Below are 23,828 nucleotides of genomic sequence, written 5' to 3'. Positions count from 1 at the left end.
TTGATTCCATCCGGTTTTCTGATCTCATTTTACAGTTTCTTCTTCAGGTAGGAGCAGAGACAGAAGGCGAGAGAAGGAGAGAGGAGGTGCCTTCAGAACACCCAACAGGAGAACATCCTCCAATCTTGTCCCTCCCTCTCCTCCTCAGTCACCTCAACCCCGACCCCGACCCCCCCTTTGGCCACGTCGCAAGTCCAAATCTCCTTCATCGCGCTCACGCCACGTCACTGCCAAACGAGCCCTGGATGTGGACAGAGTCAGATTCTCCTCTGACCCAGAAGACTCTGGACAAACCGGCAGACAATCCAGAGACCTTCACAGCTCCCAGCGTGCCGATCTGAACAGAAAGTGGGACGGTGTGGCCTCGGAGCTACGTTGCCCGTGGCAGTAGGATGCGGTCAACGGTCTACCAGACATCAGACCTGCCGTCCATGGTCAAAGCAAGAGACAGTTGGACCAGAGTGAGAACAAAGACCAAACTGACCGGAACAAACTGAAGGCCACTTTTGTTTGAGCAGTTATGACTTTTGTTGGAGCAACAGACCGACAGCGTCTCAGGGACTCTGACCACACGGAGGACCACCGAAGCAGCTGAAAGATTTTCCAGATGGCTCTGCAGGTGTTCCTTGAACTCCAGACAATTGATAATGAGTTTGATTATTAATTCTCACCACATACATTTCCTTCGAGAACACTCTGGAGATTCATGGCCCATGGAACCAGTCTGCAGGTGTTGATTCCATCTGACACTTGTCCAGTTGAACAGAAGAAAAAAGCTTCAAAAATATCTGAATTCAGACCCACAGATTCAGATTTAAAGAGTCAACTTTTGTGTAATTATGTGGAAATCAGACATTTTCCGACCACACGTTTGTTCCATCCGCCCGCTAAACCAGCTGGGTCTAACGGTTTTGACTCTTCAGGCGGGTCGACGATGACCCACATCTGGAATAATGGTCCAAGTTTACGAGGGTGCATTTGTTGATGGACCCCTCTGTAGTGAAGCACCATGGGAAGTAAACATCCATTAAGTCCAAAATTAATTACAAAAATCCCAAAACTGACCACCACTTCCAGGAAGGTGCTGCACGCTTCTGGATTAAGAATGAGGCTCTAAATTTATATCATACTGCCAGCCTTGCATTAAGGTCAAACTTTAATTTTTGAAATGCACTAAAAGAAATTTGAACAATTCTTCTGGATCTACACAAATATGGATTTATGCATTACCAGATGTCTTGTGCAGTAGCAAAATTCGATATGGTCCGAATCCAGTTCTAGAAGTTTCCACCTTCCTGTACTGCACGGAACCGGACCTTTACTTTGAGGGCAGGAAATCAGCCGGTGGGATTCGTGGGCTATAATGAAAATCTGCCCCCTGGTGGACCTTCACGACACATGGTGGTCGGCAGGAGGAGCTGGATTTATCGTCCTTCTTTGTGACTCGTGCAGAAGACTCTCTAATACAGCGCTACTTTAGCTTTGTGTTAGGAACTAACCTGTAAATTTAATGACAGAATATCAACAACAGTATTAAAGTCACTGAACAACTGTTTTATTAAGATCTTATAATATTTGTTCCTGCAGCAACAGTTTATCCAGTGGATTTTTTTTTCCTTCAGCAAACACTTTGAGAAGCAGGTGACCTGTACACTCGACTGAAACAGGTTAAAAGTGAGTAAAATAGATGAAATATTTCTCAGCGTCGACCAATTCAGGGAGGGAGAGAGGGAGGAACCAGTGTCTCTGATGTATTTCTGATATTATGTGAGTTTCCCACCGTATGACCAACATATATAACAGTGAGAAAAAAATCCAACACCAGGTGGCAACACCAGCATTACTCTGTTGTCATGGTAACTGGTTGTGACCTGGAAGTTCTTACCTTTATTTTAATACGTATCTGGCTGAGGTACATTGACCGCCCTGGCAGACTGCGGTAATTCTGACTTATTGTCTCATGAGGAGCAGGAGGTTAGTTTCTCCTGTCACTGCAGTAATAACTCCACCCTCAGAGGGGCGCTAGCACCCACGTATCCTGTGCTGGGGTCAAAGTTTTTGAGGAGTTGAGGGGAATAAGTCAAACCCAACGCCAACCCCTGTAACAAATAAATACCAAATAACTAGTATAACCCGATAGTTGAGAGAAATACTGACTGAAGTTCACTTTTAAAATGTTGGTATGTGAGTGAGGAAGTGATGTCATAAAGCTTTTACACGTTTTACACATAAAAAGTTTGGAAATTTCAACAGCACTTGTCCATACAGTGCAAGGTGTTGGGCAGTAGCAGAATTCCGATATGAACCAGGTCCATTTCTAGAATAATATTATTCCACATTCTCAGACACACACATGCATTTACACTCCTGATAAGAATTAGTGACAAACATTCATTTTAAGTACAGGATTTAACATATTTTCAGCAGTAAATGCAAATGAGCCATTTTTACTAGTCAAATATTTAATACAATCTTTATTGAACAACAAAACAAATTTCTTATATACAGTGAAATAAAAAAATAGACATAAAATTAATTCTCACTGCAGCAGCCAGTTTCCAGATGATCATCACTTTTACAGCCAGTTTGTTTTCTGTCATTCAGTCTTGATAGCTTTCCTCACCAGTGTCCTTGTTATATGGTCTGTCAGTTTGACAGAAATGTCTCAAGACAACTGCACTTTAAGTTCATGACAGTGTTACAATAACTATCCAGCAATCATTTTATGCCTATTTTTATTTCACTACATCTTTGGGTAGTTTATGTATGTGTGTGTTTTGTTTGTGTGTGTGTGTGTGTGTGTGTGTGTGTGTGTGTGTGTGTGTGTGTGTGTATATATATATATATATATATATAAATAATTTATTTTTTATTTTTTTGCAAACTTCATAAAAAAACTAAGAAGTCTCATGTACCTAAGTATTCACAGCATTTACCATTTAGCTCAAAATTGAGCTCAGGTGCCTCCTATTTCCTCTGATCATCCTTGAGATGTTTCTACAACATAATTGGAGTCTACCTGGGGTAAATTCTTTTGATTGGACATAATTTGGAAAGACACCATGTCACACCTGTCTACATATAAGGTCCCACAGTTGACAGTCAGAGCACAAACCAAGCATGAAGTCAAAGGAATTGTCTGTAGACCTCAGACAAGATTGTTTTGAAGAACAAATCTTGGGAAGGGAACATAAAAATTCTTGCTGCTTTGAAGGTCCCAAAGCCTCCATCATGTGTAAATGGAAGAAGTTCAGATCCACCAGGACTCGTCCTAGAGCTGGCCACCCGTCTAAACTGAGCGATCGTGGGAGAAGGACCTTAGTCAGGGAGGTGACCAAGAACCCGATGGTCACTGTCAGAGCTCCAGCATTCCTCTGTGGAGAGAGGAGAACCTCCCAGAAGGAAAACTATCTCTGCAGTCATCCACCAGTTAGGGGCCTGTATGGTAGAGTGGCCACAAAGGTGACAAAAGACACCTGAAGGACTCTCAGACCAGGAGAAACAAGATTCTCTGGTCTGATGAGACAGTGATTGAACTCTTTGCCGTCATGTTTGGAGGAAACAGCACCATCTCTACAGTGAAGCATGGTGGTGGCAGCATCATACTGTGAGGATGTTTTTCAGCAGTAAGAACTGGGAGACTAGTCAGGATTGAGGGAAAGATGAATGCAGCAATGTACAGAGACATCCTGGATGAAAACCTGCTCCAGAGCGCTCTGACCTCAGACTGGGGCGACAGTTCATCTTCAGCAGGACAATGACCCTAAACACACAGCCAAGATATCAAAGGAGTGGCTTCAGGACAACTCTGTGAATGTCCTTGAGTGGCCCAGCCAGAGCCCAGACCTGAATCCGACTGAACATCTCTGGAGAGATCTTCAAGAGATCTCCCCATCCAACCTGATGGAGCTTGAGAGGTGCTGCAAAGAAGAATGGACCAAACTGCCCAAAGATAGGTGCACCAAGCTTGTGGCATTATGGGGTGATGCAAGTAGAATTTTGAGGAAAAAAATGAATTTCATCCATTTTGGAATCAGGCTGTAACATAAAAATGTGGAAAAATTGAAGCGCTGTGAATACTTTCTGGATTCACTATAAATATTCTGTTGATCAAAAAATGGTTAATTTGCATTTATTTCTGAAGATATTCTAAATTCTGTTCTTACAGTTCAGGACTGTGCAGGTTTTGATTGTTTTCTGCATTTTCTAAGACTTTGATTATTCATTTGGTGTCATGTCTTTCTTTTTGGGCTCAAACGTTTTCATCCAGGTCCAGTTTTATTGAAGTCATTAAACCAGTTTGTTGGTCAGACTGAAGGCTGAACCAATTAATCCACGTGAATCCACGTCTGACCATCCAGCGGCTGAATTCAGCCGCGTGTGTTATTTACGCCATTTTAATTGAATCAGCTCATTTGTAAACAGTAAGCTTTTGAGGCCAAGTGACAGCTGGGAATAACTTGGCAGGACCCCCGGGGCGGCTGGTGTCATGTTCACAGCGCGGCTGCTCTGGGACGTAAAAGCTATTTTGAAAGGTGACGCCCCCCACCCCCCCGGGTGGACGGACACAGCTGCTCGGAAACCGTGACAGAAGATGACGGATACAGTAGTCGTAGAGGGACAAGTGAAGTTTCGAGATGGGAAAAAGGTTAGTTCTGCTCGTTTCTTTTCACCTTTAAAATGTGGATTCTACGTTTCAGCCTCCACGTTTGTTGATTGTGTCTTTATCAATTTCTCCACAGTGGAAGACGTCCGGTGGGTTGTGCTTCGGAAACCGTCTCCGGTCGCAGGTACGTCTGACCGCATTCAAATTTTTTACATTCCTGCTTTTTATTCCTAGTCGACTCCACTTCATTCCTCCGTGTGTGTATCAGATCGAGTCTGATTCAGTCATAGCCTGTCAGTCAGAAATCTGGGTTTAGACCCCACCACCTCAAAGTGTCAAACTCTGGTTTAATCATGAATATGTGTGATCAAGTCATTGTGTTTAAAGCTTGCAAGTTTTCGACCATTACAGGATGTGTGAGATTAATTCTCTCACAGATTTCCACCAGAAAAAAATCCCAAACTATCAGGTTTCTAACAGCGAGTTTGAATTCAGAAAAACATCAAGTGTGAATTTAAAAAATGTAATAATAAAAAAACAACAATAAATAAATGATAAAAATCCATCAACTGTTCACATTAACAACAGCAAAATGTGAAAATATTTAACATTTTTTAAATATAAAAGGATTAAAACTGCACTCCAGCAGCTGCAGTGTCCTTGAGCAAAGCGCTGTGGCACGTCAGGCATGATGCCGGCTGCTCTGTGTTTCTTGGTTGAGAGTTTGACAGCTGTGCAGAGATGAAAGTGAAGATATTTCTGAGCTGGTGGCTGTTTGTTCCGTTTCAGACTGTCTGTCCGTGCTGGTGTTTAAGGGAAGGAAGAAAGGGAAGGAGAAAGGACGCAGCCACAAGGAGAGACTCAGCGTGACACTGGAGGTACGAGCAGAATGTGAATGTGACACAGGAGCACGGCGTCTTACCCGAGCGCTTTAACGTGACGCCTGGTTGCAGTGATGAATCAGACTTCTTCTCTTAAGAGTTGGTGTTCAGTGTTTTTTGTCTGTGATCTCTGTGGACTTTGTTGTCCTCTCAGGACATCTGCGGTGTGGATTCAGGACCGGGGTATGACGGCATGTCCTTCACCCTCTCCATCCTCAGTCTGAGGCGCACACTGGTTCTGGGCTTCCGCTGTTGGGACACCCTGCTGGCTTGGGATGCCAGGATCCGGTACAGCCTGGGAGAAGGTCCGTGTTGAAGCCAGAGTGGGAACTTCAGGAGCCACTGTTCTTACACATCAGAGGGTTCTGGATCCCACTGTTCCTACTGTCAGAGTATTCTGGATCCACTGTTGTTCCGGGTCAGAAGGATAAGGATCCACTATTTTTACTGGTCAGAGGCTTTGGGATCTACTGTTGTTTCAGATCAGAGGGTTCTGGATCCACTGTTTTTACTGACCAGAGTGATCGGGATCCACTGTTGTTACAGGTCAGAGGGTTCTGGATCCACTGTTTTTACTTGTCAGAGGGTTTGGGATCTACTGTTCTTTCAGATCAGAGGGTTCTGGATCCATTGTTTTTACTGACCACAGTGATCGGGATCCACCGTTGTTACAGGTCAGATGGGTTCTGGATCCACTGTTCATATTGGTCATAGGGTTCTGGATCCACTCTTTGTATTGGTCAGAGGGTTTGGGATCTACTGTTGTTTCGGGTCAGAGGGTTCTGGATCCACTGTTTGTGCAGGTCAGACGGTTTGGGATCTACTATTATTTCAGATCAGAGGGTTCTGGATCCACTGTTTTACTGACCAAAGTGACCAGAATCCACCGTTATTACGGGTCAGATGGTTTGGATCCACTGTTATTATGCATCAAGGAGTTCCAGGTCCACTGTTATGGGTCAGAGGGTTCTGGATCCACTGTTCATACTGGTCATAGGATTCTGGATCCACTCTTTGTATGGGTCAGAGGGTTCTAGATCCACTGTTGTTATGGATCAGAGGGATCAGGACCCACAATTTTGTTTTGTGTCAGAGGGACCAAGATCGCCTGCTTGTATGATTTAGAGCAATCCACTGTTCGTACAGCTCACAGGGATCGTGATCCACTGTTTTACGGGTCAGATGGTTCTGGATCCACAGTGTTACAGGACAGATTCAGACTCATATCAGCAAGTGCTTTGTTCCAGACCACAGCAGGGGTTATTGTTTTAAATGAGAGTCAACCACACGACTTGAACGTGCACATACATGCACACTTCTCAGGCCTGTCATTGTCTCTGCAGTCCCCGGTTTCAGCGTCGACGGCCAGCCAGGTACCAGCCTGGAGACAGGCCCCGCCTCCCCTCCACCTGTGCAACAAACTTTTGGCTCTCAGCAGGAGCCCGCCCCCTGTGTCATTGGACAGTGGAAGTTGTCAGCACTACGGCGATACGGCGCGGTGCCCAACGGCTTTGTGTTCGAGGGCGGGACTCGCTGCGGAAGCTGTGAGTAACTCAGCGGATGATTGGACATGTTTTAATGTTGGACTTGTTTTCTTTTGCTGACAACTGAGTGACTTTAACTCCTGTGGAACTGTAAAATATGTCCTGAAACACTTAAAAACAAAAACCTCCTTAAAGTGGTTTGTCTGTTGATGAGTCACTGACGACGAATAAGAAAACGAACAGAGAACCACAACAAATCACTTTAATCTTCAACGCTGCAGCCCAGATTTTAGAAATATGAGGACACGAGGACAAAATTCCGCACTGCAATCAAACATCCCAAAAAATCATGTTTGATTCATTGCCAAAAAAAAAGGTGATTAAAAACACATCCCAGAAAATAATTTAGGCAACAACAACAAAAAAATTATCAAACATGCCAACAATTTTCCTAAACACTAAATTAAATCTTTAACAATTATTGAATTGTTATAATTGTTAATTATTGGCGGCTAAACGAGCTGCTAGCTGAAATCATTTACGCTCTTGCTTGCCTCTACTGGTGGTTGGCTCTCACTGCGGTATTGTATCACTTCCTGTTCCGGAGCACAGCGGTGTTTTTCTGTATCTGTTAGCTGTTTAATCTGCGCAGTTAGATTGATCTAGATAACTAGATAACGATTTGTTTCACAGTGTAATCTTCACGTGCCTTAACTAAAGCACTCCCTCTGCTGAATCACCTCTAAATTATTTACACATTATTCACTTTGCATGTCTTTAGGAATCCGCTAGCTTAGCGCAGCTACTAGCTCTTAGCCGGTTTAGCATGGCGGCTTCTCCTGTCTCTCCCGCACTTTCTGCTCTGGGTGTGAAATGTTTAGTTATTCCTCTGCCTCCTTTAGCAGTAATGGTACTTGTAATAAGTGTAGCTTATTCGTAGCTTGGTAGGCCAGGCTGGGCGAATTGGAGACTCGGCTCCGCACCTTGGAAAATCCTACAGCTAGCCAGGCCCCTGTATCGGTGCGGACCAAGTGCTTAGCCGCCGTTAGGTTCCCTCCGCAGATCCCGAGCAGCCGTGAAAGCAGGGCCGCTGGTGACTGTGAGGAGGAAGCGTAGTCCTAAACACAAGCCCCGTGTACAACCGCCACACCTTCACATTTCTACCGTTTTTCCCCACTCGGCGACACACCCGCCGAGGATCAAACTCTGGTTATTGGCGACTCTGTTTTGAGAAATGTGAAGTTAGCGACACCAGCAACCATAGTCAGTTGTCTTCCGGGGGCCAGAGCAGGCGACATTGAAGGAGATTTGAAACTGCTGGCTAAGGCTAAGCGTAAATTTGGTAAGACTGTAATTCACGTCGGCAGTAATGACACCCGGTTACGCCAATCGGAGGTCACTAAAATTAACATTGAATCGGTGTGTAACTTTGCAAAAACAATGTCGGACTCTGTAGTTTTCTCTGGGCCCCTCCCCAATCGGACCGGGAGTGACATGTTTAGCCGCATGTTCTCCTTGAATTGCTGGCTGTCTGAGTGGTGTCCAAAAAATGAGGTGGGCTTCATAGATAATTGGCAAAGCTTCTGGGGAAAACCTGGTCTTGTTAGGAGAGACGGCATCCATCCCACTTTGGATGGAGCAGCTCTCATTTCTAGAAATCTGGCCAATTTTCTTAAATCCTCCAAACCGGGACTAGCCAGGTTGGGACCAGGGAAGCAGAGTTGTAGTCTTACACACCTCTCTGCAGCTTCTCTCCCCCTGCCGTCCCCTCATTACCCCATCCCCGTAGAGACGGTGCCTGCTCCCAGACCACCAATACCATAAAAAAATCTATTTAAGCATAAAATTCAAAAAGAAAAAATAATATAGCACCTTCAACTGCACCACAGACTAAAACAGTTAAATGTGGTCTATTAACATTAGATCTCTGTCTTCTAAGTCCCTGTAGGTAATGATATAATAATTGTCAACATATTGATTTATTCTGCCTTACAGAAACCTGGTTACAGCAGGATGAATATGTTAGTTAAATGAGTCAACACCCCCGCAGTCACACTACTGCCAGAACGCTCGTAGCACGGGCCGAGGCGCTGAGATTAGCAGGCAATCTTCCATTTCCAGCGTATTATTAATCCAAAACCCCAGACAGAGCTTGAAGTCATTTAAGAAAGCTTGACTCTTAGTCTTGTCCATCCAAATTGGAAGTCCCAAAAAACAGTTTTATTTGTTATTATCTATCGTCCACCTGGTCGTTACTGTGAGTTTCTCTGTGAATTTTCAGACCTTTTGTCTGACTTAGTGCTTGGCTCAGATAAGATAATTATAGTGGGCGATTTTAACATCCACACAGATGCTGAGAATGACAGCCTCAACACTGCATTTAATCTATTATTAGACTCAAATGGCTTTGCTCAAAATGTAAATGAGTCCACCCACCACTTTAATCATATCTTAGATCTTGTTCTGACTTATGGTATGGAAATTGAAGATTAAACAGTATTCCCTGAAAACTCCCTTCTGTCTGATCATTTCTTAATAACATTTACATTTACTCTGATGGACTACCCAGCAGTGGGGAATAAGTTTCATTACACTAGAAGTCTTTCAGAAAGCACTGTAACTAGGTTTAAGGATATGATTCCTTCTTTATGTTCTCTAATGCCATATACCAACACAGGGCAGAGTAGCTACCTAAACTCTGTAAGTGAGATAGAGTATCTCGTCAATAGTTTTACATCCTCATTGAAGACAACTTTGGATGCTGTAGCTCCTCTGAAAAAGAGAGCCTTAAATCAGAAGTGCCTGACTCCGTGGTATAACTCACAAACTCGCAGCTTAAAGCAGATAACCCGTAAGTTGGAGAGGAAATGGCGTCTCACTAATTTAGAAGATCTTCACTTAGCCTTGAAAAAGAGTCTGTTGCTCTATAAAAAAAAAGCCCTCCGTAAAGCTAGGACATCTTACTACTCATCACTAATTGAAGAAAATAAGAACAACCCCAGGTTTCCTTTCAGCACTGTAGCCAGACTGACAAAGAGTCAGAGCTCTATTGAGCCGAGTATTCCTTTAACTTTAACTAGTAATGATTTCATGACTTTCTTTGCTAATAAAATTTTAACTATTAGTGAAAAAATTACTCATAACCATCCCAAAGACGTATCATTATCTTTGGCTGCTTAGTCAGTGATGATTCAGTAGTTGGTTAAGACTCTTCTCTCGTCGATTGTTCTGTACTGAGTTATTTTCATTAGTTACGCCTCCTCCAAAGCCATCAACATGTCTATTAGACCCATTCCTACCAGGCTGCTCAAGGAAGCCCTACCATTAATTAATGCTTCGATCTTAATATGGATCAATCTATATTTAGGAGTTGGCTATGTACCAACAGGCTTTTAAGGTGGCAGTAATTAAACCATTACGTAAAAGGCCGCAACTGAAGCCAGCCTATCTTAAGCTAATTAGAGGCAATCTCCAACCTTCCTGTTCTCTCAAAAATCTTGAAAGGGTAGTTGTAAAAACCAAGGCTAACTTGGGAGCCATCTGCATAGGAGTGAGTCCTATATTGAAGAGTGTTCAGTCAGGTTTGAGAATTACATCATAGTAACAGAAACGCATTAGTGAAGGTGACAAAAATGATCTTCTTAGGGCACGTCGAGACAGTGGCTCATTTCTGTGCTTGTTCTGTTAGACCTCATGGCTGCTTTTGATACTGTTGACCATAAAATTTTATTACAGAGATTAGAGCATGCCATAGGTATTAAAGGCACTGTCGCGGCGGTGGTTTGAATCATATTAGTCTAATAGATTACAATTTGTTCATGTAAATGGGGAATCTTCTTCACAGAATAAGTTAATTATGGAGTTCCACAGGTTCTGTGCTAGGACCAATTTTATTCACTTTATACATGTTTCCCTTAGGCGTATTATTAGACGGCTATTGCTTAAATTTTCATTGTTACGCAGATGATACCCAGCTTTATCTACCCATGAAGCCAGAGGACACACACCAATTAGCTAAAACTGCAGGATTGTCTTACAGACATAAAGACATGGATGACTCATTTCCTGCTTTTAAACTCAGATAAAAACTGAAGTTATTGTACTTGGCCCCACCAATCTTAGAAACATGGTGTCTAACCAGATCCTTACTCTGGATGGCATTACCCTGACCTCTAGTAATACTGTGAGAAATCTTGGAGTCATTTTGATCAGGTATGTCATTCAAAGCGCATATTAAACAAATATGTAGGACTGCTTTTTTGCATTTACGCATATCTCTAAAATTAGAAAGGTCTTGTCTCAGAGTGATGCTGAAAAACTAATCATGCATTATTTCCTCAGGCTGGACTATTGTAATTCATTATTATCAGGTTGTCCTAAAAGTTCCCTAAAAACCCTTCAGTTAGTTCAAATGCTGCAGCTAGCGTACTGACACGGGGACTAGAAGGAGAGAGCCATATCTCCACCATATTGGCCTCTCCTTCATTGGCTTCCTGTTAATTCTAGAATAGAATTAAAATTCCTTCTTCTTACTTATAAGGTTTTGAATAATCAGGTCCCATCTTATCCTTCGGACCTCATAGTACCATATCACCCCAATAGAGCGCTTCGCTCTCAGACTGCAGCTTACTTGTAGTTCCTAGGGTTTGTAAGAGTAGAATGGGAGGCCGAGCCTTCAGCTTTCAGGCTCCTCTCCGTGGAACCAGCTCCCAATTCAGATCAGGGAGACAGACACCCTCTCTACTTTTAAGATTAGGCTTAAAACTTTCCTTTTTGCTAAAGCTTATAGTTAGGGCTGGATCAGGTGACCCTGAACCATCCCTTAGTTATGCTGCTATAGACTTAGACTGCTGGGGGGTTCCCATGATGCACTGAGTGTTTCTTTCTCTTTTTGCTCTGTATGCACCACTCTGCATTTAATCATTAGTGATTGATCTCTGCTCCCCTCCACAGCATGTCTTTTTCCTGGTTCTCTCCCTCAGCCCCAACCAGTCCCAGCAGAAGACTGCCCCTCCCTGAGCCTGGTTCTGCAGGAGGTTTCTTCCTGTTAAAAGGGAGTTTTTCCTTCCCACTGTTGCCAAGTGCTTGCTCACAGGGGGTCGTTTTGACCGTTGGGGTTTTTCCGTAATTATTGTATGGCTTTGCCTTACAATATAAAGCGCCTTGGGGCAAGTGTTTGTTGTGATTTGGCGCTATATAAATAAAATTTATTTGATTTGAATTGAATTATTGCTGTTTCTACCCCATAATTCAAAACTATACATTTTTAGACTCTTTATGATCAGACTAACAAAGTGGTATACTTTTTAGTATGATTGGAGCATTTTTAGAATTTTGACCTCTATGCAGTGTGTTTTCCAGAGTGTTAATCATATTTTTTTTTTCTACTTTGGGAAGCCCTGCAACTTATACTCTGGTGGGGCTTATATACCAAACAAAAACAAGCTTTTGTCATTAATAATAATTATAATGACTATTTATATCGGACTTGTCCATGAATCAAAGAATTCAACAAAATAAACCCTAATAATAAAAGAATAAATGTCAGTAATAGAAAGTACACCCTAACAATGCAGGAAAAAAAAAAACCCAAATTAAAGAGCTGTAAATACAGAAACAGGGTGTGACTTATATGTAGGTTTTCCCTCTTCAAAAGGTGTTTTCTAACAGCTGCAGTTTATACTCTGGGAAATATGGTCATTCTTCATTGACCCTCTAACTGGCTCCAGCTGTCACCCTGGGATGGCCACCAGACATTTTAGTGGAGCTCATGGTACACTGAGGCTGGATCGTTAGTCTAGTTTATTCCCCTTAAGTGGTACTGATTAAGTCTAACTTGTCTGGCTGGCTCATAGACTAAAAAAGCAAAATAATACCGTCGTGGAGAAAATCCACATTTTATCAAGAAAATGGCACTTGGAGAAAAAGCTTTTTTTTCGTAGGTAAATGGTAAAATGGTAAATGGACTGCATTTATATAGCGCTTTTCCATCTGCATCAGATGCTCAAAGTGCTTTACAATTATGCCTCACATTCACCCCAATGTCAGGGTATTGCCATCCAAGACGCTCACTACACACGGGGAGCAACTAGGGGATTAAGGATCTGTCTGTGTCTGCAAGATGCAGTCTAATCACTGCAGAGATTTAACTGCAGCAATAATTTACTATTTATGTGTTTGATATTAACCTGATTTACAGTAAATTCACTTTTCCCCTCAAAATTCTACTCACAACACCCTATAATGAAAACATGAAAAAAGTTTGTTTTTCTTTAATGAATTTTTGCAAATTTGTTAAAAAAAAAAAAAAAAAAGAAATCACATGTACATACGTATTCACAGCCTTTGCTCAATACTTTGTTGATGCACTTTTGGCAGTAGTTACAGCCTCAAGTCTTCTTGAATATGATGCCACAAGCTTGGTGCACCTATCTTTGGGCAGTTTGGTCCATTCCTCTTTGCAGCACCTCTCAAGCTCCATCAGGTTGGATGGGGAGCGTCGGTGCACAGACATTTTCAGATCTCTCCAGAGATGTTCAATCAGATTCAGGTCTGGACTCTGGCTGGTCCACTCAAGGACATTCACAGAGTTGTCCTGAAGCCACTCCTTTGATATCTTGGCTGTGTGCTTAGGGCCATTGTCCTGCTGAAAGATGAACTGTCGCCCCAGTCTGAGGTCAAGAGCGCTCTGGAGCAGGTTTTCATCCAGGATGTCTCTGTACATTGCTGCATTCATCTTTCCCTCAATCTTGACTAGTCTCCCAGTTCCTGCTGCTGAAAAACATCCCCACAGCATGATGCTGCCACCACCATGCTTCACTGTAGGGATGGTGCCTGGTTTCCTTCAAACATGACACCTGACATTCACACCAAAGAGAAGAGAGTTTTGTTTCTCCTGGTCTGAGAGTCCTTCAGGTGCCTTTTGTCAAACTCCAGGTGGGCTACCATGTGCCTTTTATTAAGGAGTGGCTTGTGTCTGGCCACTCTACCATACAGGCCTGATTGGTGGATTGTTGCAGAGATGGTTGTCCTTCTGGAAGGTTCTCCTCTCTCCACAGAGGAATGCTGGAGTTCTGATAGAGTGATAATTGGGTTCTTGGTCACCTTCCTGACTAAGGTCCTTCTCCCCCGATCGCTCAGTTTAGATGGGCAGCCAGCTCTAGGAAGAGTCCTGGTGGATCTGAACTTCTTCCATTTACAGATGATGGAGGCCACTGTGCTCATTGGGACCTTCAAAGCAGCAGAAATGTTTCTGTACCCTTCCCCAGATTTGTGCCTCCAGACAATCCTGTCTCAGAGGTCTACAGACAATTCTTTTGACTTCATGTTTGGTTTGTGCTCTGACTATCAACTGTGGGACCTTATATGTAGACAGGTGTGTGTCTTTCCAAATCACGTCCAGTCAACTGAATTTACCCCAGGTGGACTCCAATTAAGCTGCAGAAACATCTCAAGGATGACCAGTGGAAACAGGAGGCACCTGAGCTCAATTAAAAAAAAAAACCTTTTTCACATTGTCATTATGGGGTATTGTTTGTAGACTTTTGAGGAAAAAATTAATCCATTTTGGAATAAAGCTGTAACATTAAAAAAATGTGTAAAAAGTACAGTGCTGTGAATACTTTCTGGATGCACTGTAATTCATCTGACATCTGAAAAGTGTAATTAGTGGTCAATCAAATGAAGATGAACTGATGAATTTATCTAGTTATAAAACAGTTACAACATACGAGCCTGAAAAAAGATCCAATTTTTTGCTGCATGTATCAGGAATCAGATTATGGATTACAGTGACTTTTTTGCCATTGGATTATTAGCTAATCCATGTCCGTGCATCGCTGCACGTGCGAGTGGCAGAAATACAAAAACCCAAAATACGTTCAGACATACTTAAGTTTATCTGTGCTGCTGTAACATTTATAACACATGTAATAAACTGCATCAAATTATTCTTTATGAAAGTTAATTGTTTTTTTTACTTTGGGTGTCATAATGTGCACAATGTGGACTGTTGTTGTGGTCAGCGTTCCTTTGTGCATGTGCACGTGTGCATGCACATGCATGCAGCATCGCTGCTCCTGCAGGCCTACCAGACGTGTGCAGCGTCTGGTTTCAGGGTCCTGTCCAGTGCTATAAATATGCTGTTGTCACCTCTCAGCCAGTCACAGGCTGTTCTTTGACTTCATGCACATATTACCCATCATCACAGGGCAGGGCTGAGTGTTGCCGTGGAGACCTCTCAGTATGTTAACATATTGAGAGGAATTAACATGTTTTGCAAAGAGGAGGGGGCAGGCAGCAGGGCCTACAGGTGTTAAAGGTCAAAGTGTTCTGCTGTCTGAGCTGCAGTCGCCCCTTTAATCCGTCCAGATCAAGTCCTTAAAGTCTCCAAGACAGTTAATTCCAAACACTTTTAAAAGTTACATTTGGCAAAACAGAAGGTCATGGGTTCAAGGCCACTCGTGGAACATTCTCCATAGTGGTGTCAGGAAGGACATCCAGTGTAAAACATGTGCCAAATCAAGATTTTGGATCCATACTGGGTTGGCTGTGGTGACACCGAGCAAAAACAAAGAGAAGCCAAAAGAAATGACTATCAAAGATGAGAAAAAAGACCCCCCCCCCCCCCTTTTTTTTTTTTTTTAGTCATAGAGGTCAGAAGGGGGCGGAACCAATAGCAGTTGTTATGGGTGGGGGGGGGTTGATATTGTGTTCCAACTCCCATTCAACACGATATTGAGGCCGCGGCGTTCTGTGAAGCAGACCTTTGTGTGCACACTGTACAGCACTCACGTGCACTCGCTGTGAACGGATATTGTGTTTCTGCTCCCATTCAACTCTATAATGAGGCGTGGCCTTCTGTGATGGAGCCCAGCTTTGCACAAATGAGCGCGCACACACACACACACACACAGAGGACATTAACACACCCAGAAATAAATGATCCTCTGCAGGCTTTGCAGGACTGTTGGGCCTCGCGGTCTTGGGATAAGGTGCATTAAGCTAACGTGCTATGGCAGGCGTTTTTCCACATCCCACATCATGCACACCCCGGCCTGAGGCACGCTGGCATGTGCATGTGTGAAGGAGCCATTATAGTTTGTGCAGATGGTCAGTGTGCTGCAGACGCATTAAAGGGCCCTTAGCCACAAATACCAAACGGGTTGGGCTGTTGTCACAATTCCATACCGTGTGCATGTTTTTTTTTTTTTTTCTTTTTTTATGCATCATGTTTTATGTCTTGTTGGGCGGAGCCTAACATACTGCAGCCGCGTCCAGCTGTGGAATGGAGCTGGTGTTAGTAGGTGTTTCCATAGTGAGGGTGGTTCTGATCCATATTCTATAATCAGTTGATGCTGAACCCTCACTGGGAAAAGCTGCTGGTTTCGTTCTTTCTTTCTTTGTAAAGAATAAATGACCACGTGCATGTGTGCTTTCGTACACAGCAAATCTTTACAATATATATATTACAAAACCAACAATTCCAGCAAAGATTAATAGTTAATTTCCTGTAGTTTACAAGCTTCAAATGCCAAAGATAAGGCAACCCTGAGGTGCAAAAAACATGAGCAAATCAGAAAACGTGACCCTGGTGTTAACTTCAATTTGTTTTGTTATCCTTCGGGGCCACTGGACAACAGCTTTTCATAAAATGCAAATGCATTTCACAATAACATTTTGTAAAATTCAAAATGAAATAAATTAATACACTTGCACAGCAAAATGTCATAAAATGCAACAAAGAATTTCCCAACAAAAATTTAATCTGTCTAAAAAAAAACAATACCCCCCCCCCCCCCAAAAAAAAAACCCTCACACAATTTAATAACATACAATAAAATTATTCAAAACAACAGTGAGGAAAACAAAGTAGGCAAACCTGAAAACATAACCCTTCCTTTCCTTTTTTTTTTTTTTTAACCTTACAGTCAAAACAAAATTCCCTTCTGAGGTTTATTTCATTTATTACTTATTCAGCACTGAATTTGAATGTAATTCCTTCTGAAATGTTGTTATGATCAGTAGTAGTTCATCCTTCAGAGAGAAAAGAGGCTTTTCTAGTTCCTAGATAATCAACAGATCCTCTGGAAGGCTGAAGGCATCTTGTCTTTGTCACGTTGTGTTCGTTCAGGAGAGTTTTCCCTCAGGATGCCGTTATGCTTATGTTTGTAGAACAAACCGTTTTTTAAAGTCTTTTATCGCTTTGGCGATTCAACTTTTAAATGCTCCGTAGGTCTGGCGTGTTTTATGTATTTATTTGTTCTGGCTGCCCATTTTAACCCCTTAAGTCTGTTTTTACCTGTTTTTTTATTATGAGTTTTATTGTTCTTATATGTTGTTATGTTGTTGTGTTTTTTTACGGGCTGCTCAAATTTAATTGCTCCTTGTGGGATTAATAAAGTTGTTTGATTGATTGCAGTTTACAAAGTCATTCATGTCAAGAAGAAAAAGAAAAAACACTCTGTATATCTGATGTTTAGTGAATAAAATGCAGTTTTCCTCTCTGATCCTCACTGACTCCTGCTTGGACTAAATATTTAGCCTCTTTGAAGCATCTCCCAGATTCTTTGACCTGATGTCTGACGTTTTTTTTTTTTGTGATTCGGCCGTTTTTCTTTTATCAGAAACTGAACTTTGACTTTCTGCTGTTTTCTTTTCAGTGTTTTGATCCTTTGTTGACTTTTTATTTTTCTTCTGTCACTCTGATTAAATGGTTTAAAAGACTTTTTCTGTTTGTTTCTGACTGAATACTTCTGGACTTTGCGCATAAATGAAAACTGCAGTTTTATTTATTTTTTTATAAATGTAGTATTTGTTTTTTGTTTGCTGTTTTTTTTCCCTAACATTCACTGTCCTGACTGCTGATTTTCTCTCCCTCCTCCAGGGGCCGGTGTTTTCTTCTTGTCCTCTTCAGAGGGCGAACAGATCAGTTTTTTGTTCGACTGCATCGTCCGAGGCTTCGCCCCGAGCCGGGCTCCACGCGGCATGCGTCCGGCTCTGCCAGGTGAACACATGAACGCACCACACTGACAGAGGAGGTCAGAGGTCACATAACAAAGTGTCTGTGCGCATGCGGTCCCTCTTAAAATAAAACAAATAATCTGAAATCTAGCTAGATTATCTTGTATTAAGCAAAAAAAAAAAAAAAAAAAACCAACAATCTGCCAATGGGGTAAGAAAAATTTACTTGGTTAGAATTCTCAAAACTATAAAAATGTCTGAATAATCAAAATGTGCCTTAAAACTACATAGAATTCTGATTTTAAGATCAGCCTCTGTCTTAAAATAAGGAAAACAATCTTGTTCCTTTGCTTGGATTATTTTAAATCCATTGCTTTTCCATGTTACTGGTTAAATGCAGCTTGATATTAGCTGGAAAAACTTAAGAAAATGTGACATACATTTTCCCAAAAACAGACACTTTTCTTCTGATGTAAAAAAAAAAAATGCTTGACCAGATTATTTTTCTGTTTAGACAAAAATTAAGTCAAATTTTCTTTAAACAAGTCTTTTTTATTTTTAAGTCTTAGATGATGTTTTTTTCAGTGAGGTCCATCCCCTTTTTGCTGTTTGACCCTTGAACGCCACGCTGGGAATTTCTGTGCTGTGGGGTGTTGTTGCTGTATTTTGACCCACGTGGGCTGAAAGCGAGTTGGAAAAATATTTCCAGAGTCAGACGAGGTGAATTTTAGTCATCCTAGAAATAAAAGTTTGTGCGTCATTTATTTGAGTCCTGAGGAACAAAATAACAGTGGTGCAGAAGAACAAACCTGTTTGACTTAAAGTTTAAAACATCCGAAGGGACGACAGCTTTACCAGCGGGTGGCATTATAAAAGAAATGACCCCAAAGGTCAGTGCGTGGATTTAAAGGCTCGTGTGACTTTTGTTCTAGTTTTGGACATTTCTGAGGTCGTAAAGGTGAAGATCAGGATTTACTAGGAGATGAAACAGTGGCTGTGTAGGTCATGTATGGACGACTTACTCATAAAGTGACAAAACATCCTGCACCGCCAGAATGTGTACGCACACATGCACGCACATCCTAAAGGTTTGTTTGTCACGTATGGGCACAAAAATGAAAGCGCTTCAGGTTCTATTTGTTTCAACCTGCAGACGAACATGTGCAGCGTCTGTGGACTTTAGCATCAAACGCCACTTTGCACTTTTTGCACACAGACCCTTTTTTTTTTTAAACTCCATCTCTTTAGATCCCAGTGACGGAGAATTATTTCACTCTTTTTGTTGCTGATGATCAGCTTTTTGGTGCAGAAATCAACTCTGACAGATTAAACCTTTCTTCAACATGAAAACTGCTTAAAAACATCAAATATGGATTTCTACAGCGGAGCTTCACATAACAAACTGAGCTTTAATGCGAAAACGCTGAATTAATGTGACAGAAGTAAAATGATGCATCGCTGCAGAAGTGATTGGATCAGAACTGATCAATGCAAATGACAAATAGGATAAAATGTTCAGCGCCACTGCAGCGAGCAGAATCTGCTGTGGTTCTTCTAAGCAACTGTAATTAGCTCAGCAACATTAGCAAGTGTTAGCTGACACCGCGCATAACGTAGTGAAAAATCTTGGCATCTGCATGCTGGCTGCCATTCTGCAGCTCCAAGAACTCAGTTCAGTTGTTGACAACTACACAGAAATGGTGCAGTCAACTGTAACGTGCAGACATGCTTCATCTCACGCACACTTTATGCAAAAAAAAACAAACAAAAAAAAACCTATGCACATGTGAGGAGATCATTTGGATGGTTGTTGGTTTAAAACAGTAAAACTTTCAGCAGTTAAGAGGATGCAGGTAAAAGTTGTTCATTGTGTGTGTTGGAATTGCAATAGATCCCAACGCTGACTCGGCCTTGGCGGAGGAGCGGATCAGTCGGGAGGCGTCTGATCTGGAGAAAAGACTGAGCATGCTGTCGCACTGCAGCCAGGCGAGCAGCGCAGGTACACAGCACACTGTAGCACGGGTCGTACAAGGGCCACCGAGTTACGAAGGTGTTAGAGAAAGTTAACCTCATCCTGTTATGTTTACAGAAATGAGCAGAAGAATCTGATTGCGTGAGGATTCGTCTCCAAATTACATGATTTTTGTACGCAAATGTAAGAAAGAAAAACATAGGATGATCAGAACAGATGGTCCCCCAACAAGTGTGGTCTGCTTGAGGGTTCTTTCCATAATCAAAAATGCCTGAGAGGGTTTTTCCTGACTTCTGTCACCAAGCTTGGTCGGGGTCGGGGTGGTTTGGGGGTGGCGAGGTTAGAGCTGAAACACCTTGCAGTGACTTATGTTGTGATTTGGTGCTATATAAATAAACTGAACTGAAGAAAAGAGCTCCAATAATTCTACTGAGTGAAACAGACTAACGTAATGCTGCTGGAGACACGCTGCCTGCAGGGGGCAGTGTCTTTACACCGGTGTAGTAACCTGATCAATTCTCCTACTTCCAGTTGTTCATCACACTTCACGTGGGTGGAACTAGGCAGGCTGAATGTTTCCCCACTCCAGCTGTTCTCCCTCATGGGGGAGTTTTATTATAGAACAGAAACGAGACTGAATTCAGCAATGAAAAAAGCACCAAACTATTATTAGATCACTGAAAAGCTGCCTGGAAGGCCACTGAGACATTTACTTTTTTTTAATTAATCCCATATTCCACCATAAACACTGCTCACTCCCTATCAGGTACTCACATTAAAGTATGAAGGTGGGGAAATAATTTTTCCGTCGTTGTTGTTCATGTGGAAAAGATAAAATGGTACATTTAGGTTTTATTGTCCTGAAGCTGTTATTTTACAGAATTGCAAAAGAACATAACCAGAGTACAACTCTTTACAGATTATAACACAGATTTTGTATATATTTAAATTTCTTTATTAGAAACATGAATTAGGATATTCTTAAAGTAGATTATCCACATGCATGAAACAAGCCTTTTGTTCTGTTCTGAGATTTTCTGTCAGTTGGGATTTGCTTGGTCGGTCAAACAAAGTCTGAATGTGTTCACTCTATGTATTTATTTTTCATAGTTTTGTCGTTATATTATTGTGAAATCTGAAGCTCGACATAATCGAGGTTTGAGTTTAAATGAGCTTTTGTTCATTACATTACGGTGCTTGTTTGTCTTGATAAATTCCGACGGCAGTTCTCTTGCGTTCTTCAGCCTCCACTTACAGCTGCAGCACATCTGTTGCCGGGGACGACCGCAGCAGCATCTCCAGCTCATCCTCCAGCCAAACCGAAGCGAGCTTTGGAAGCAGACTTCCGTTATGGGTGGACCCGGGAGCAAGACTGCACCTGTCCAACGAGACCAGATCAAGCTCCTCCACACTGAAGTGTTTGACGTGTTCAGATGAACGTCTTTACGCCGCCGTCAATCGCCCTTCCTCCGGCCACCTCGGCCCCCGTGGTCTCCATGACAGCGGGCGCCAGAGCTCATTAGACAGCGGAATCGGTATCGCCGCCAGCAGTCAGTCGTCTTACTCTGGAAGCTTCTCCTCGTGTACAGGCAGTCTGGATGTGACCAGTCAGGGTGGAGGGGAGGAGTTTGATGCTCCTCCTGCTGCCACGCCTCCTCCCGCCATTGCTGCTCCAGAGCACAGTTCTGCTGCGTCGCCTTGCTCCTGCCCTTCCAGACCCAGCTCACAAACCTCCTGCAGAAACAGTGACAAGTACCATATCCCCAACCTGCTCAGACCGTGGTATGACACCCCCAGGAGTCTCCTCCAGACCCCATCCCTGTGGGAGCGCTCAGCCCAGGGAGGCGCACAGGAGCAGGCCAGGGGCTGCAGAAGCAGTGGGGACAGGGACGGGAGTCAGGGACAGGAACGAAGCGACCTTGCAGGATCCAGGACTCGGCGTCAGGACAAGCTCCAGCGTTCACACTCCTGGGGCAGTGACAGAGCGCCCCCTGTGGCCAGTGAGGGGAGGCCAACACCCAGGGAGCTGCAGTGTTGCTTAGTTTGTGGAGAAACGCAGGTAAAGTCAAAATCTCATCCTCACTCGGATAATCAATAATCCAGTCAATCGATCAGTGAGACTAAAATCATAAAGAAACGTCCATCTGTCACATTTTCAGAGTGATGCTCGTTACTTGGGTTTTCGATTAAAGCAGTGATTCCAAAAATGTGGCCTGATGCCCCCCGGTGGATGATGACAGTACTGCAGGTCTGCCGCAGTGTGTCATTAAATAAAAAAACAAACAGAAATCCAGCTTAGCACTGTGAGATCGTCACCCAAGGAATATCTGTGTAGAAAATTTCAGAAAAATTAAATGGATAGTTTTTGAGAAAATCAGTGGAAGGTGATTTTTATTTATTATTTTTTAACTCCTCTGGGGGACATGGCAGGCCTTTTAGAATGATTCATTCGTTCATTTTCTGCCACTTATCCAGGTCCAGGTCCTGGTGGCTGTAGACCAAGCAGCTCTTCCCACACTTCCCTATTCAAGGTCACTGAAAGTCTTTCTGTAGGTTGATTCTGATTAAATAAATCAATATGTAGAATTATGGAAAAGGTTACTGAGCAGTCTTTCAGCAAGAAATTGAGAAATGTGCAAAATGTCATGTTGGCTCTTTTGGGGGCCCTTAGAATGATCCAAATAATGTTTCTTCTCTGTCAGCAGCCTCTCAAATAATCTTTATGCAAAATTAGAGAAAACATTATTGAACAGATTTCTGCAATAAATTGAACAATATGAAAAATGCTTTCTTTTTTTTTTCTTTTTTTTTTGCCCAGGATTCAATCAGAAAGTCCTGCTTAGCAGGACCAGACAGTTCCCCAAGAACTGTGTACAAGTTTCAAAAAAATTCATCATACAGGTTTCAGATGGCACATCGCATGTGAATCTTCATGGCAGTCGTCTTATGGACCCTGATCCAAAGGATAAATACACTTTAAGATTTAGTCTTTGAGTTTCAATTTTGTAACAAAGTTTAAAATTACTGTATTTTCTGCGCCTTTTTTCTCTTTATCACTGCTTTAATTTCAGATTTTTTTGCATCCCTGTACTTTATTTTTTTATTAGCACTAAAGCTATAGGGCCTTATGAGGCCTTTCAAACAAAACTCAGACAATTTAGTTTCCACCAAAATCCAAGCATTATAATGTATTTTTATTTCTGTAATATGCTGTAAAATTACAGCTCATTGTAATGAAGAGGACATATTTATCTGGGGAGAAATTCCATAATTATTGTCTTTTTCTTTACCGCTGTCCTGCAGACAAAGTAAAGGAGGAAGTGCGTGTGCACATGCCTGATGTTTTGAGATTACATGTATTCACTTGTATTCACCTGTACCGCGAGGAAAACCCTCACGGTAGCCGGGCTAGTAAGCCTTGTGGCTCTTAGCACCCATCCGCCTTCCGCAGATATTTATCCAATTGCTTCTTGAAGCCGTTAACTGAAGTTGCTGCGACTACGTGAGCAGGGAGCGAATTCCATTGGTTAATAACTCGCTGGCTGAAGTAATTTTTTCTCAAATCAAGATTACATCTTGTCTTTTCCAGGTTCATTGTGTGGCCTCTGGTCCCATGGGTATTAGCTACTCTGCAGAAGAACTTGCCCGATTCAACGCATTCGAAACCTCCCATGATTTTAAATGTCTCGATTAAGTCTCCTCTTGTTCTATGTACTTCTAGTGTAGTCAGCCTCAATTTTTCTAGTCTTGCTTCATACTCGAGGTTCTTCAAGTCAGGAATCATCTTTGTTGCTGCTCTTTGTACTTTCTCTAACAGGTTTATATCTTTTCTATACCAAGGGGACCAAGCTTGTATGGCATAGTCAAGATGTGGCCTAACAAGTTGTTTATACAATTTGCCCATTATGTATGTCGTCTTGTTG

The 23,828-nt window shown here is 42.3% G+C and overlaps 1 protein-coding gene across 1 annotated transcript; it reads left to right on the top strand.

The window, feature by feature from the left end:
* Nucleotides 1-4,355: 4,355 nt before the first annotated feature.
* dok7 (docking protein 7) lies at nucleotides 4,356-22,103 on the top strand. The gene is made up of 8 exons (XM_034188728.1): nucleotides 4,356-4,790; nucleotides 5,396-5,484; nucleotides 5,642-5,792; nucleotides 6,831-7,031; nucleotides 17,857-17,976; nucleotides 19,825-19,932; nucleotides 21,150-21,964; nucleotides 22,065-22,103. Exons 1-8 carry the CDS (start codon nucleotides 4,595-4,597, stop codon nucleotides 22,101-22,103), a joined length of 1,719 nt encoding a protein of 572 aa, XP_034044619.1. The 5' UTR covers nucleotides 4,356-4,594.
* The last annotated feature ends 1,725 nt before the right edge of the window (nucleotides 22,104-23,828 follow it).

Source organism: Thalassophryne amazonica, chromosome 15 (assembly GCF_902500255.1).
Source record: "Thalassophryne amazonica chromosome 15, fThaAma1.1, whole genome shotgun sequence".
NCBI lineage: Eukaryota > Metazoa > Chordata > Actinopteri > Batrachoidiformes > Batrachoididae > Thalassophryne > Thalassophryne amazonica.
Note: the sequence above shows the minus strand (reverse complement) of the source record. Positions and strands in the feature narration are given on the sequence as shown.